This window comes from Carettochelys insculpta, chromosome 6 (genome assembly GCF_033958435.1).
Source record: "Carettochelys insculpta isolate YL-2023 chromosome 6, ASM3395843v1, whole genome shotgun sequence".
Taxonomy (NCBI): Eukaryota; Metazoa; Chordata; order Testudines; family Carettochelyidae; genus Carettochelys; species Carettochelys insculpta.
In genome coordinates this window covers 114,146,162-114,162,752 of record NC_134142.1, presented here as the reverse complement: position 1 = coordinate 114,162,752, position 16,591 = coordinate 114,146,162, and the positions used below count along the sequence as shown (strand labels likewise).

Sequence of the window (16,591 nt, the reverse complement as noted above, 5' to 3'; positions counted from 1 at the left end):
GAGCTATTCAGCTATTTTGACAGTGCTGGCATGAAGCTACAATCTGATAGATTATATCCTATAATCATTGTGGAACCATTTAAAAAAAAAAATCTCCGTTAGAGTAAAAAACTAAGACACAGAAAGACCAAAAAAAAAAAAGTGAGAGAAACTGAATTTTTCCAGAAAGCTGAAAATCTTGGAAAGTGAAAAGTTTCAATAATCCTCTTGTTGGAATTTTTTTCACATAAACCAGAAATTGTTTAGTTTCCAAAACCAGCAGAAATGAATTTTCTTCCACAAAAATGTTGACCATTTTTCAAAAAGCTCTATTAAAATGCAGACTATATTATTAGTAAGGAGCAATATATAGATAATATAATATTTTAAATATTCAAAATAGAACACTTCAAAGCACAAAATCAAAACATTTTATTCCAGAAATGTCCAAATAGGATTTTTTGATAATGTCAGATTTTTTTCCCCTCCTGAAATGAAATTCTGGCAAAATCGGTGTTACTTTTATTTTTACAGAAATGCATATTTTTATAGAATATACGGTTCCACCAAAATTTCTTTGATCACTTCTGGTCAGTGGCAATCAAATGCTACTCTCCCAAGTACTAGCAGAATTGTGAGCTGGAGCAGAATCACTGAACCAGAATGCCCTTGATGGCTGCACTTGGAGTAATGCAGCTCATACTTGAGCTCCTTCAAAGTTAGTTAGTGTGAAAAAGTTCAAAAGCATTTTATAAGCCACATGGTCAGAGGAGTCCATTCCTCCAGCACGGACTTGCAATCACCTTGGGAACGCAGCAGTTTCTCAGCACATGACGGTACTGTGCAACATTTGAGACCAGGAAATGAAGAATGTCATAGCTAGTAAACGGTGCACTGGATTTTTGGTTAGGCACTAAACAGTAGATATGCAAATTGGACTTTCCCTCCCCTCTTGCAAAAAGTGACATGGGATGTTCAAGACACCAAGTGGTCAGAGCCTATGCTGAGGAATAGTGATCCCAAAGGGTGAATGCCTCCTACTGAGTCACCAATTCTGCAGAAGTTCTTTGGGGACCTTCTTGGAAGCCTCTCCCATTCTTAAGAAGGCAAATCAGAAATGGACAGCGAGAACAAAATTGAATTTGCTGAGCGCAGGTGTGGGAGGGGCAGGGAAAGCCTTAATTGTGAGTAGGACACATCTGAGTATTTGTGAAGGATGCTTGATAAGATGCAGGATCTGATGGCCGCAGAGATCTGCTGGTATTGGAGTTGATGGAGGAGGAGGGGCTGGGCCTGCCAGATGGGGAAGATGGCAAAGTTGTGGATTGAACAGTTCCTCCTGGTGCTGGATTGTTCCTGTTATGAGAGGGATTTAGTGGTTCTGAATTCTGAAGGCCCCCCCCCACCCCCCGGTTGCGTGCTGGATACTGCGGGTGGTAGAAAACTATGTGGTTACAGGCTTTGTGGCAGTTACAAGAGGAGGGTAAGTAAGCCCGAGGGAGTACCTGTCACAGGCTGCCCAGTGGGCCCAGGCGTGCCAGCATTACTGGTTGTCAGGATCACTGAAGAAGTGGACTTTGTTGGTCCTGAGTCAGCTGTCAAAGCTGTGCTAGTTACTCCAGAAGGTGAAGCTGATGATGAACCAGAAGGTTTTGGAGTGGTGGTTCCTGTCCCAGCTGCAGCAGTGGTGGTGGTGATGGTGGTAGGAGAAGGAAGAGTAGTTGTACCTAGAGACCCAAGAGGTGCCACGGGTGAGTTTGGTTAACTTTTTAGCTACAATGTCATGTTGTTTTGTTTTTGACAATGGCAAAACATATTGTTCATCCAAGCAAAGTAAAAAGTAACGCAGGTGGTGATTGATACAAGCCACATTGCTTCAGTATAAATAATGGAGACTGGTGACAGCTCTGCTGACTGGAGAGGGAGGTAAAATTTCACCCTCCCTGCAACTCTTTTAAAGTGGAATTGTTAGTGGATAGGCAGAATTTTAAATCTACTCATGTTTAGGACTAGCATACATCTTAAGAATCAGCAGGAGACATATGGAGCCATATTTTAAAAGGGCATCCATAATGCACCAGCAATATTTTGTGCAGGCAAATTTTGCATTCATCCAGATAAACCATCTGTAGCTGTATGGTTGTTTTTGTGCCTGCAAATATCTGTCTGCATGTGAAGCTGCAGATGTTTGCCCATAAGAACATAAGAACGGCCATACTGGGTCAGACCAAAGGTCCATCGAGCCCAGCATCCCGTCTGCCGACGGTGGCCAATGCCAGGTGCCCCAGAGAAGGAGAACAGAAGACAATGATCAAGTGATTTATCTCCTGCTATCCATCTCCTGCCCTTGTTCTGAAGGCTAGGGCACCATACTTTATCCCTGGCTAATAGCCATTTATGGACCTAACCTGCAAAAATTTATCAAGCTCTTTTTTAAACCCTAATAGAGTCCTGGCCTTCACAGCCTCCTCGGGCAAGGAGTTCCACAGGTTGACTGTGCGCTGTGTGAAGAAAAATTTCCTTTTATTAGTTTTGAACCTACTACCCATCAATTTCATTTGGTGTCCCCTAGTTCTTGTATTATGGGAAAAGGTAAATAATTTTTCTATATTCACTTTCTCCACACCATTCATGATTTTATATACCTCTATCATATCGCCCCTCAATCGCCTTTTTTCCAAACTGAAAAGTCCCAGTCTCTCTAGCCTCTCCCCATATGGGACCCTTTCCAAGCCCCTAATCATCTTAGTCGCCCTTTTCTGAACCTTTTCTAATGCCAATATATCTTTTTTGAGGTGAGGAGACCACATCTGCACACAGTACTCGAGATGTGGGCGTACCATAGTTTTATATAGGGGAAGTATGATATCTTTTGTCTTATTATCGATCCCTTTTTAAATAATTCCTAACATCCTATTTGCCTTACTAACTGCCGCTGCACACTGCGTGGATGTCTTCAGAGAACTATCCACTATAACTCCAAGATCCCTTTCCTGATCTGTCGTAGCTAAATTTGACCCCATCATGTAGTACGTGTAATTTGGGTTATTTTTTCCAACATGCATTACCTTACACTTACCCACATTAAATTTCATTTGCCATTTTGCTGCCCAATCACTCAGTTTGCTGAGATCTTTTTGTAGTTCTTCACAATCCCTTTTGCTTTTGACTGTCCTGAACAACTTGGTGTCATCTGCAAACTTTGCCACCTCACTGCTTAACTCATTTTCTAGATCATTGATGAACAAGTTGAACAGGATCGGTCCCAGGACTGACCCCTGGGGAACACCACTAGTTACCCTCCTCCATTGTGAAAATTTACCGTTTATTCCCACCCTTTGTTTTCTGTCTTTTAACCAATTCCCGATCCATGAAAGGACCTTTCCTCCTATCCCATGACCACCTAATTTACATAAAAGCCTTTGGTGTGGGACCGTGTCAAAGGCTTTCTGGAAATCTAGGTATATTATGTCCACTGGGTGCCCCTTGTCCGCATGTTTATTAACCCCTTCAAAGAATTCTAATAGATTAGTTAGACACGACTTCCCTCTGCAGAAACCATGCTGACTTTTGCCCAACAATTCGTGCTCTTCTACGTGCCTTGCAATTTTACTCTTTACTAGTGTTTCTGCTAATTTGCCTGGTACTGATGTTAAACTTATTGGTCTATAATTGCCAGGATCTCCTCTAGAGCCTTTTTTAAATATTGGTGTTATATTGGCCGTCTTCCAGTCATTTGGTACCAAAGTGGATTTAAAGGATAGGTTACAAACCACTGTTAATAACTCCGCAATTTCACATTTGAGTTCTTTCAGAACCCTTGGGTGAATGCCGTCTGGTCCTGGAGACTTGTTAGTATTCAGCTTATCAATTAACTCCAAAACCTCCTCTAATGTCACTTCAATCTGAGTGAGTTCCTCAGATTTGTCACCTAAAAAGGCTGGCTCAGATTTAGGAACCTCTGTAACATCTTCAGCCGTGAAGACTGAAGCAAAGAAATCATTTAATCGCTCCGCAATGGCACTATCTTCCTTGATCGCTCCTTTTATATCTTTATCATCCAAGGTCCATGGTTGTACCCTAAAAATAGTAGGGGCATGTCTAAAGAAAATCTTTGACCGCTTGGTTTGTCATATCTCTCTGTCCATGTCTAAGCACCATTCTGCTGATGCTGTCCAAACATTGTTTCAGAGGTGAGGTGATGCAGGGTATCAACTGCAAAGTGTAATAAGATATCAACCAAGGCGTCTGTTTGGTGAAGTGACCTAGTCTTTCTGACCCGCTCCGCGTGTTTAATGTGCAGTATTGGTCTGTCTTCCTGCAAACTGTAAGGAGCTCCTCCACAAGCTTCAGATCGAATTAACTTGTAAGTTATATCCAACAGCAATTGCTAACAAGTATAGAATGCTCAAACAATCATATTCTGAAGAGCTGCACAGAGCCAAGGGGCCACGTGAAGAATTTTATGGATTGTCCTGTGGCTGTTCTGTATGAGTTACAGCTCAGAATGAGTAAGAGATAAAGGTCAAGAAGTTAGTTTCATTTTGGCCTGAGTGGGGGGCTGCTGAGATCAAGGTGAAGTGTTGTACGCTCGGACCTGTTGGTCTCCCTTCTCTTTTTAGAAGTAAGAGCAACATTTTTAAAGAAAACTAGACATCAACTACCTCACACATTACAAAGACTGCTTCCCTTTCTTTGATGCTCGTAATTATCTCAGACAGGACAGGTAACATCCTTCCACCTCTCACTCCCTTCCTTCTATCCTATTTGATTTGACAGTTTTTATTGCATTTTTTTTCTTTTTGGTCCTCTGTACTTATATAAGTCAGTCTGTATTGGAAATGAAAGTGATCTGAACAAGTGGGTCTGTCCCATGAAAGCTCATCACTGAATAAATCATTTTGTTAGTGTTTAAAATGCTACATTTCTGCTGGGTTGTTTTGTTGGAGTACAGAATAACACAGCTACCTCTCTGTTACTAGGAAAAACTTCGTTAGCAGGCTACCATTGGGACTCCCATCTGCCCCAAGATTCAGCATCCTTCTTCATTCCAACCGAGAAAATGAAGCACTACGAGATCCCAGCTCTAGTTGCATGGATAAAAACATTGGAAAAGGAAAATGAGATGGAAAACGCTGAATCCCTAGCACTTTGGCTGGGGAGAGGTTGAAAGTGCAGAATGGCTGCTGGGAAAGTCACTTTTTTCCCCCACTCTAGCTGGAAAGAATGGAGCTTTGCAGTTGATATCAATGGTCTTTGAATAGGGAGCATAGTTTCTAATGTGTGGTCTGTGTTCTTTAGGCTGCCCAGAGCAAGGTGAAATATCTCCTTTTGAGAAATGAAAAATAATGGGATGCCCAACATACCTCTGGAAGGTGTTACCTCCACTGTGATCACAGTGTTTGCCTCTTGCAGGCTCTCCTCATCTGTAGCAGTAGCCTATATGGACATGAGCAGGAGATGATCTTGGTTTGCTTGCTACATGCATTCATGCTCCAAATATCCCCTGAAGTAATTATTCTCTGTACACTCCCATAACACCTCCCAGCTGAGGAACATTATACGTATTCTGTAACACTCTTTGTGATCTACTTTGCAACTGTGGAGTGGGGAATCGTTCACTTCGATACTTCATAGGTGAGGACCCTGAAGCATGAAGGGGGAAAGTAACTTGCCCAAATTCATTCAGGTTGTATGGCAGAAGTGGAATCGGAACTCTGATCTCCTATGTTCCAGTCCAGTGCTTTAAGCACTGGACTGTATTTCCCCCAGAAATGCAGTAGGGAACAGTCCAGCACTGGCAGGAGGATGCAGTGCGACAGAAAAGGCCTATCCTTTGAGAAGACTCAAAGGTGTAGGTCACCTTTCTTGCCCAAAGGAGGTGGGGGAGGAATAAAAGGCTTTATTGGAGGTCCTGTTCACTACCTCTGCTGCATAAAGGCTTTATCTCTCAGCAGTCCCTTTGGACATAACTTCCAGTTGAGTCATTGGTGACTTTGTGCATCTAAGGAAGGCAGATGCTTAATTACAAGTTGAACCCCTCTCATCTGGCACTCTCCTGTCTGGTGACGTCTGTGGTCTGGCATGATTTTAGTCTGTGATCCTTTTCACGAAAAAAGAGGAACCGGTACTCAGCCAGCTTCCTGCCGCCCCCCCCCCCCCGCCATCCACTGGGGTTCTCGCAGCTCAGACTGCTGGCAGGGTGGTGGGAGCTCTGGTTCCTGGCCCCTGCTGCTGCAGGGCAAGCGGGGGCTCTGTCTCCCAGCCCCACTCTGCCATGGCGGCCCTGGCTTTCAGCCCCACAGCAGCCTCCAGGCCCCCCGCTGCTGTGCAGCTGGCTGGGGGTGGCCTCTGGCTCCTGGCCCGATGGCAGCTTCGTGTCCGCTGCACAGCAAGCCGGGACTCTGATAGCCCTGCAGCTGACAGCCGGCTGGGGAACACAGCCCTGCCAGCAGCCTCAGCCATGGGACCCCCAGTCGTGAGAACATTGATGGGGAGGTGCCAGTATGTAGTACCAGCACACACTGCCACAAAAAAAGCCCTGATTTTAGTTAGCTGTATGAGCATTTATCATGGGTGTGGCCAAGTTTCCCATGGTCCCATAAAGTTTGTTTCCAGCCACCAGTCCTGGCTTTCAGTGCTCATATTTAGTTCTAATTTACCCCGGACGTCTTCTAAGAGCCTGGTAAGCAGTGGAAGTGTTGGCAATGTGTTAGACAACATTGACCTCCCACGGTTTGGCAAATTCTCTCGTTTGGCATCAGTCAGGTCCCGAGGGTGCTGGACTGGAGAGGTTCAACCTGTGTCAGAAACTTTGCCCCTCTCTGTCTGAACCTTCTGTATGCAAATAAAACTCCATGTACAAATGACTTTTGGGCATACTGGTAAGGGGCAAGTATAATTTGTGCAGTTTGGTCACTTGCATTTGAAATAATGTCTGTGCTCTGCATTTAAAAATAAAGTGGTCCAGGAAAATCTGTGAACTTTGTATGCCCATCTCATCTCAACAGATTCACTGGGACAGCCAAGCTCATACAAAAGCAATTTACTATTATATTGTGGAGATGTTTGAGGGCTACAGCTCAGAGCAAAAATGCTACGCAACAGAGCGTCATTCGTAGAATTGTTTCTACTTTCGGAGGGGCTATGGTAATGTGACATTTCAGGATATGCTAATGAGGCACTTCCATGAATATGCAATGCCTCATTAACATAATGGCGGCCTCATGCACTTCAAAATCGCCAGTTTCAAAATGCAGCCGCCCATGTAGCTGGGGGCCTTTTGAAATGACCCCCTGATTTCAAAAGCCCCTTATTCCCATCTGGTTATTCATGGCAGCACCTCATTAGCATATCCCAAAGTGCCACATTTCCATAGGCCCTCCAAAAGGAGGGACGAGTGTGGCCACAGCCTTAGTGTTTCACCTTCCCAACAAGTGCTGATCCATATCAGAAATGTACAGTTCTAATGGTGTTCATTTCACAGTCCACCTTTTAGCTGGGTCCTAAATTATTCCAAGAACCTAGATATTGTTCCCTTGACATTAAATTCTATGCATGTTTAACATTGGGTTTGCAATAATTAGTAGGCAGTGGAGATGGTTGAAATCTGTCAATTATTTTCTTGCAGCAAATTGGATTTTTGACGAAACAAAAAATTCTGTGAAAACTCCGATTTTCCTTTTCTTTTTTTCCTTTTCACTGGGAAAATGAAAATCTTCCAGGTTATAGTTTTGGGGAAGCTTTTAAAGAAAAGCTGACATTTTCTGCTGAAAAACTCTAGAAACTGTGTGTGTGTGTTTGTGTGTGTGCGCGCGCGCGTGCACTTTTCCATGGGCAAGAATGAAAATACTTTTCTTGCCTGCCTTTTGCAAATAGTCCTCAAACATGCTCTAGGATCACTGTTATCTTGACCTCACTAACTCCCACTGTGGTTTTACCGTATGTTTCTATTGTAAGGTCTCTGGGCAGGGACTAATTTTTTTATTTTCATAATGCACCCCAGGAGCTCCAATAATACAGGTTGAGCCTCTGTAATTCAGAACTCTCTTGTCCTGCAACATCCATAATCCAGCATGATTTTTAGTTAGCCAGATGACCACATCATGGGTGTGGCTGAGTTTCCCACAGTCCCACAAAGTTTGTTTCCAACCACCAGTCCTGGCTCTTGATGTTTTGTGATGTTGTTTAGCCATAATTTACCCCCTAGGAGCCTAGTAAGCAGTGGAAGTGTTGATAATATTGACAATATTGACCTCCTTGCTTGACAATGTTGACCTCCCACAGTCTGGCAAATTCTCACATCTGAAACCATTTAGGTCCCAAGGGTGCTAGATTATAGAGGTTCAACCTATACAAATAATTATCCTCAGCCTATCAGGAAAGCCAACATACCAGCATTGTTATAGTTGCAGCTGATGGTAGCATTGTGTTCGTCAGGACAAGTCCATCTCTGGTTACGGTGAAATTACTGCTGTTTTGAATGTTATATACAATAGAAGGGTTGACTTTCTGAAAAATTAGATAAGAAAGTGAGTTAAGCAGCTTCATTGGCTGTCTGTTTTCTCACAGAAATTGTTGCCCATAGCAGTGAGGGAAGCCCTTACTCCTATAAAAACGAGTCCTTGGGGGTGGCTGTTGCTGTATCCATAAAATGTTACTGGGCTATTAGGTCCTGTTGAGGAGGCCCAGCACCACACTCCCAGAAAGGATGGGGCTCAGGTAGCCAGACCTCAGTGCTGCCTGGAATACACTGTGCTGGCCTCCTTATCCTCTGACAGCCCTGAGAGCTGCCCAAAGCAGACCATGTAGGACTCTGGTGGCAATGTAAAGGACCTGGGGCTATGGCTGCCACCAGACCTGCCAGCAGGCCTGGTCTTGGTCCTGGCACAGGCTGGCTAGCTCTTTAAAGCAAGCTAGGCTTAGCAGCCGAGCAGTCCTTCAGCCTCCCTGGTGATGCAGAGAGTTAGTGATCCCAGCTGTCTGTGATGGAGCTTAATTACAGTGATGGAGCCCAGCTGTGGAACCACAGGGCCAGGCCCATTTAAGTGAAGCTGTGACCTCACCCTGGAAAGGAGACCTCAGAGATTCACGAGGGCAGTTCCCTCTCTGGAAAGGTCTGCGGGAGTCTGTCGGGAAGACCGATAGGGAGTAGGGTGGGTTTGCATGGGGCAAAAAGCAGGGAGGTCCCTGGGGGAAGGCAGGGGAGGGGAAGCCTGCTGGAAGGAAGGCATGTAGGAGAAATTCGGGGGTGGGATAGGGCAGCAGGAAGGGGCTCAAAAGCAGTGTAAGTCAGTGGAGCCCAAGTAGGTATTTATTTGGACTGACGGGAAGGAGAAGGAGGCTGCATTTCAGAGGAGATATGGCTGGAGGGTCAGGCCATGGAAGACTTGGAAAGAGGCAGTCTACAGGAGGCCTGAAGAAGTGGTCAACAGAGGGCATAAGAGAGGCAAAACCCAACCCTGCAATACTGCATCCAAGCCGCGTGGGGTGCCCCTCATCGGTACCAATCCTGTGCTCCTGCCTGCCCTCACACGAGTGAGAGCTGACAATCTCCTCTCTGTCTCATGTGGCTCATGTCATTGCAGACAAACACCTATCCTCTCTTGCTCCTAGCAGTTATCGCCCCTCAAGCGGAGCACCCTGTGACATATGAGCAAGTGGTGGGCCTTACAGTGAGACTGGAAGCCTACCAGATCCTGACTTGGGATTTCTGGGCTTCTCTGTCACAGGGGAGGCCAACAGCAGCTTCCTACCAGCTTGATCAGGTTGCCCCTCAAGTTGTGTTCTTTGGATTCTAGTAGGAAAAGCTTCATTGGCCCAGCTAGCATCAGGGTCCTGAAGTACGTATGGTGTCAGACGGTGCCATGGGCAAAGCAGCAGATGTGCATGGAAAAGGCTAAACCCACCTGCACACCCGCCGCGTGGTGCTGTGTGGCAGAAGCAGGACAACTGCTGGGCTCTTAGAAGGTGGGAACAAAGCAGATGCTCTGAACTGGGATGCCTGCCAATGTTCCTTCTAATTTTTGCCATCCATGTGCAGAATAAACTTTGTTGTGTGCAGTGAGGCATGTGCAGATGTGCCCCACCAGTTGAAATACATGCTGCTGGTTGTGGGTGGTCTGCTAATCAGCTGCGCGGCATTTGATTGTCTCCTGGGTGTCACCCAAGTGTTCAGCTCGCTGCAAACGCTGGTGCCTGCTACCAAACGTGCCAGGGGTGTCTGTCTCTCTCTCTCCCACCCACCCCCGCCTCCAGAGACACACACAAAGCTTGTGAGGCAAGAGACCAGGCTTTTCCCGTTTCTTACATCAGGGAAGTCATCATCAGCTGCAAAGATCTTCAGAGGTTTTGAAGGTGCTGCAGACTCCATGACCAAGCTGAGAGTGGGCAGCCCAGCAGACACTGTCCCTGCATACCTGGGACTGACGAAGTACGGCGCGTAGCTACTTTTAGTGATGACCTTGATCTCAACTCTGGTGAAGGAGTATCTCTGTGCATTGTTGACTTGAGTAGCCTATGGAGCAAGAGACCATACAAAAGCACAACTCTTGGTGTTATCAGACACAAGAGGCTCTGGGATCAGATCCAAAACCCAGTAGAGTGAAAGGGAATCTTTCTGTTGATTGAATGTGCTTTGGATCAGGCCCAGGAGGGGAAGTTAAGATAGGCCTCCAAATAACTTTTAGAGCAGGGGACGGATGCTTAGAACAGCTGCGCTCCAGGCCAGTGTCTGCCACTGGCTTTCTCTGCGATCTTGAACAAGTCCCTCAACCTTCCCGAACATAAAATTTTCACACCTTACCTGGGTGGGTGCGTGCGTGTGTGTGTGTGCGCGCACTTGACGCTTAATTTCTATTTGTAAAGCACATTCAGTTGTTCAGTGCCAAGAGCTATGGAAGTGCAAAATGTTATGAGGGCAGGATGATCCGAACTAGCAGACACAGCTGTGCTACATAAGATCAGGGGGTTCCACCAGCAGCTGTATTTACAGCCCGATATCGAAAGCTTTGCACAGATTTTCTTCCAAAAATGGGTTAATACTCTTAACTTTCCATTGTTTATATTTTACTTGGAAAATGAGCTTGTTAATATGGGCTGATTAAATTCTTGTTTTTGCACAAACACAGATCATGCTCATGTCCCGCAGCTCTAGTTCTCTGTTGAGTTATGATCATTTTAACCCAAATGGATGGCTCTTCCGTTACAATTGCTTCCTACACCCTGGTTTGATGGCACAACCCAGTAATCATTATACAGGTTAAAACTGCCACTGAAAATCCTTGCAGGAGTTTTCCTTGTGGGAATGAGCTGCTGAACACTGCATGCTTAGCACATGTAAAACTATTTATGTCCTGGGTGGCCAAAAGTTCAGGAGCTGAAACATGGGTTCTGGGATGTCAGCAGACTTACCATGACTTGCAAAATGAATGTGCCTGAAGTATTTGCTGCTTTATTCATCGTTATATTCCCTGTATCGCTGTTCAGTAAGAATACATCATCCTTGTTTCCTAAAGAAAATGGGAAGGTTAGTCAGGTCTAGTGTTGACCATGAGAGAGACATTTGCTGAAGTACCTAGATCTTTAATAGATGTTGCTTTGGCTCACATGTTACATGCCATGACATCTCCTTCTTGCCCCTGCCAGGCTTTAGGGCTGGACACATGCAACAAGGACACAGAGCTACTTCGAAGTGTGGGTTCAGCACTATGAAAGCAACAGCAAGACGTGCAAGCCTGACTGAAAATGTGTCTGTGCACTGGCATTCCTCTTTCGAAAGAAGCATGCAAATAAGGGAAACTGAAAATGCAAATGAGGTACAAATTTACATTATCTGGCACCTCATTTGCATATTCCTCTTTCAAAAGAGCTTCTTGTGAAAGAGGAAAAGCAGTGCAGACACTGCTCTTTTGAAAGTAAACCCCATCTTCGAAAGAATCCTCCTTCCCTTTTTATGTAAATCTGTACCTCATTTGCATGCCTCTCGCAAAAGAGGAATGCAAGTGTAGACACGCCCAAAGAGGTTGGAAAGCACTGCTTCTTATTTATTTCTATCACAGGGGCACTTAGTAGCCCTACCAGATATGTCAGCCCCTCTATTCTAGTATATAGAAAACATAACAGCTAGTCCCTGTCTCAAAGAGCCTACAATCTAAAAGGCTAAATGAGTTGTTCTCCTCAGCTCTCATAGGGAGGGCACAGGGTGGGACCAAAGCAGAAAGACTGTTGGCTGAGGTCACCCAAAAAGTTTGAAGGGCCAAGTCAGGTTGAACCTAAATCTGCTGGGTCCCAGTCCAGTGCTTTATTGATGCCAGCTGTGGGAAGCAATGAAGACATTTTTGCTTCCTACCCCCTGATTTGATGGCACAATCCAATCCAGAGCTTCTGGTATTGAGGGTTAGGCGTCCCTTCCCTGGTCCCACCCAGCCTAGCCGGACCTACCCCTCCCCCAGCTGTGCTTGGTGAAGCTGTGGCTGCCGAGACGAAGCACCTCTTGCCTCAGCCCAAGCTGTTGTGGTGAGAGAGCACTGGGATAGTCCTCTTTTCCCCAGGGCAACCTGCACCCCAGCCAGAGCCATCATCCCCAGCCTTGTGCCCCAGTCCTGACTGAGCTCCTTCTCCCCACGCTCTGTCCCAAACCCCTCACCCCCCGCAGCACTATCTGGGTGCAGAATGACTTTTAACTGATGCATTACCCTGTGGATGCCCATGCTAGCCCCTGTCTCACACACTTTCCCTTGAGGCCTCCCCATTCGCCCCCATTGGGCAGTGGGGGCTTTGACCACACTCCCCCATTTATACCTGTTCCTTGCACACAACAACAGTCATTCCACACATGGACATAGAAAATGAGAGGGAACACTGGTATGTAGCTATGCCATGCCTTACAGAACAAATAAAGATCAGAGAATGAGCAACCTGTCCGAGCAGGGTGAATTGCATTTGTCAACCAACTGACCCCTTTTTTTAAGAAGTAGCAGAGCAACTTTGACTGAAGTAACGTGCTGTATGGTAACTGCAAAATATGCTTCTATTTGAAACCAAGACTAACATCTGGAATCTCAGTTAGAGTTTTTGCACCATGCAAGGGTGTGAATACAAAATCATTGATGAAAATGAAGAGGATTTCAGAATCTGTTGGTTCAGGCTGGTTGAAGACTGACTGGACACATCAGTGTGACTGTAATGGAAAAAGTCAGCCCCAGCCGTTAGGATTAATATCTGTTTCAGCTGAGAGGAAAACATTCCCCCAACAAACACTCTTCACTGAGCTCTAGCTGTAGTGATGTGCTACTCCTTCGCTCCCATCTCTACAGGTTAAAGAGAAGAGAAACACAGGAATCCCCAATGTATGTCTGTACAGCACCTCAGATAATGGGGACCCTAATTCTGTCCTGTTGGGACAGACACTACAGGAATACAAGCAACTAATTGCAAATAATTATTTTTCTGCTGCAGCTGTATTGCTATGGCAATATATTTCGAGGTTCCTCCCCCCAGTGCATATAGCCGGAGAAACTTGGCAGCACTGCCAGTGGACATGAGTATTTGGAAAGAAAGGGGCTTTACTCACCGTCAACAATGCTGTACACTATTTTTTCATTCAAAGTGTAGTCAGGGTCAATGGCATAGAGGGGCCCAGGTTTCAGGTTCAGTGGTTCAGTCTGCAACAACAAGGCAAGACTCGTAAAAGCAAAACACATGGTGCCTTCAGAACTTTCCAATCCAAATAATACTTAGCTCCATGCACTCTGTTAGCACAAACACAATGCTTATTGCCAGGAGTTGGCTGTTGCAGAACAGAGATAATGCAGCGTAGGATCTGGGCTTGCGTAGCTCCTTCATTGCTCTTGGTACATGTCAAAAACTACAAGTTCTCTGCTGCTGGGAGTTTCCAGTCTAAGTGGCTGACTGACTTGCTACTGCATTGGCTTGTCCTAATCTGGTGGGTGTCAAAGCCTGTATTGCTCATGACTAAGTGATACAACTGGTATTGGCATGGTCCATAGGGAGATAGGGTGACCTATTGTTCAGGGCATTGAGTTTTGTCCCAGTCTTCCTAACATGCATTGTTCTGCAGGAGATACTTTCAAATGGGCAGAGAGGAAAACAGTGTTTGACTGTAACCCTCTTCTGAGGGGTTTCCATGTGAGGTGTGAAGACAGGAAAAGAGCTGTCTCATGACACAGACAGCACACAATCCTGTAGCACTTTCCAGACTAACAGATTTACTCGTGTATAAGCTTTCGTGGACAAAGATCCGCATCGTCAGATGCATGTTCCTGTCTCTCTGTTCATGGAACAGCGCTGAACAAACATCACAAAGGGTTCAAGCCTGTAGCTTGCACTTGGGCAAGATAGAGACCAGCGAGTACAAGTCTCTGATGCAGAACAGATTTTCCAAGCACCTTGTGAACTGAGCTTGTCCATGTGCGTCAGGGAGTGGAGAGTCCACAGTGTTGTGTTTTGAGAGGGAGCTGCCAGAGCTCTCATTACAAAACCTTCAGTTCCTAAAGGTCTTTCTGAGCAATCTTTTTTGCTAGGTACACCAAGGCTGGCTCTGTAACCATGCCCTTGTCTCACAGAAAGGCAATACCATGCTGTCAACTTAATCAAGAAGCATGGTTGGTGTGGTATTGTGGTGGCAAAGATGTGGTCGCATCACAGGGGTGCAGCAGGAGGCATCTCTCCCAAGCTGACGCACAACTTTTCTGGAGACAGGACACCATAGTGAGGGCTGGATTGAGGCCCTAGGCACGCCCTGACATTGGTTCTGTCCCTGTGACCTGCACCCCAGCTAAGGGATGAACTGGAGTGATGGTCCCATCCACCCTTCCAGCAACAGAAGGCAGGATGACCAGATGCACACCACATATGGAAATTCCCCTCCCCAAGGGGTGAGCCTGGTCTGCTCACTGATAGCAGGTGCAGGACTAGTTGGCTTCCTCCCGGATGGCTGTGCTGAAGGCTGTCTGCAGACTCAGAAGTCATTGCCTTGACTTACGCCTAGTTTATGTTTCAAGTGTTTCTACACCATGAGTGGAGATAGGAACCTAACAATTTAAAGCTGAGGTTCCAATGTCACATGAGTCCAGGAGCCAGGGCCATAGACCTCTGCACCACTTGGGCCTCAACCTACTCTGTGGGGCTAACGATGTGACCTGGGTTGCCATTTGAAAGCATAAGCTCCTATGCGCACTGCCCACCGTTTTCTCGGAGATGTTGACCCTTCCAATGTAGCCACTGTTGATGCAAACTTTCTCGTCCACATTAATGAAAGCACATGGTTGGAACCAGGGAGGTCTGATGTCGGCTTGCTGGATGTTTATGTTTATCGTTGCATTGGCTACATTTGTGTCTGGGTTGTCGGGTGCCCCATCCTAGGCAGAAAATCAGAATATTCCTGTTACATGCAAGGCAAATTTCCAACCTTAGAACCCCCAGCAAAATGTAATGGGCTGGATCCGTAGTTGGTGTAAATCAATGCCACCTTACACAAGTGAAGGATCTAGCCCTGCAACTGTGATTAATCTGACAAGTACAGCTGTACTGGTGGACGTGGTAGCTGTGAATGAGATGTTTTGCTCACTTATAAAACTCACCCTTGCATACAAGACTAACTGCATAAATTTATATTTATCATAGTCCAGGGCTTTGAGCAGGTAAATGGCTGGGTTATTAACTCCTTGTATGTTGAAGTAATCAGTGGCTTCCTGAAAAATAAGAGGGAGGAGGGGAAAGATGATCACCACCACAGATCTGCACTGAAATACTGTTAGCCGCTAAACATATACCTTATTCAAGGCTGGGTATTTATAGGCGAGATGCAGGTACCATTCAGCTGTTGATGCTTTAGATTCTTTGGTCTAGTAAAATGAATCTTCTCTGGCATGTCAGTATGGATTGTTACTGGCATTTTGAACATTCTTCTCTTAACATATCATGGGACAGGATGCAGATTGAAATCAGTTTAATAAGAAGCAATGTTTGGCCCATTGTCTTCTTGGAAATAATTGGCTTGGGTTTGCTGTCACTTACACCAGCACCTCTCATAGCATTCTTCCCGATTTACACCATTCAGAAGTAAGAATCTGGCCTGATGAGTACAGTTCTGAAGTCATTTGCACCCGTTTAACTCCACTAAGATCAATGAGGTTGTAGAAGTGTAACGTATGCAGAACTTTGGCCCTCATCTGCCTTTACTTGAGTCTCTCTTTTGTCGTTTGAAAAGCTTTACCAGTCTTTTTCTAGTTAAAGTGTCACCCTGAATACTCCAGATTGGCACCAATTTGACTCAACGTATGTTTTCCATTGGTCCTTCAACAAAATCATTCAAGATGAAGGCTGATCTTGCAGCTACAGCTCTGGACTGAGGGGCTCTGTATCTGCTGTAGTCTTCCTGTGTGATCTTGGGCAACTCCCTTCATGTTTCTGTGCCTCAGTCCCTTATCTGTAAAACCTTTCCCTCTGTCTCCGGGCCTACTGAGATTCTAAGCTTGTCACCACAGTGCCTGGCTCTTTCTGTGTTTGTAACCCAGCTGAGCACAATTGCTCCTTAGCCTGGTGTAGGCCTTAAAGCACTACCTAATGCTACTGTTGAATAGGTGCTCTG

The 16,591-nt window shown here is 45.6% G+C and overlaps 1 protein-coding gene across 1 annotated transcript in view; it reads right to left on the bottom strand.

The window, feature by feature from the left end:
- CDHR5 (cadherin related family member 5) overlaps positions 1-16,591 on the bottom strand; it is a 32,936-nt gene that overhangs the window by 7,977 nt on the left and 8,368 nt on the right. Inside the window, exons 6-13 of the mRNA XM_074998554.1 lie at positions 15,582-15,692; positions 15,186-15,359; positions 13,553-13,643; positions 11,392-11,489; positions 10,289-10,495; positions 8,374-8,490; positions 5,346-5,418; positions 1,485-1,706 (exon numbers count right to left, since the gene is read on the bottom strand). Of these exons, the coding sequence (XP_074854655.1) occupies positions 1,485-1,706; positions 5,346-5,418; positions 8,374-8,490; positions 10,289-10,495; positions 11,392-11,489; positions 13,553-13,643; positions 15,186-15,359; positions 15,582-15,692 (1,093 nt within the window). The remainder of the gene's footprint in view (positions 1-1,484; positions 1,707-5,345; positions 5,419-8,373; positions 8,491-10,288; positions 10,496-11,391; positions 11,490-13,552; positions 13,644-15,185; positions 15,360-15,581; positions 15,693-16,591) is intronic.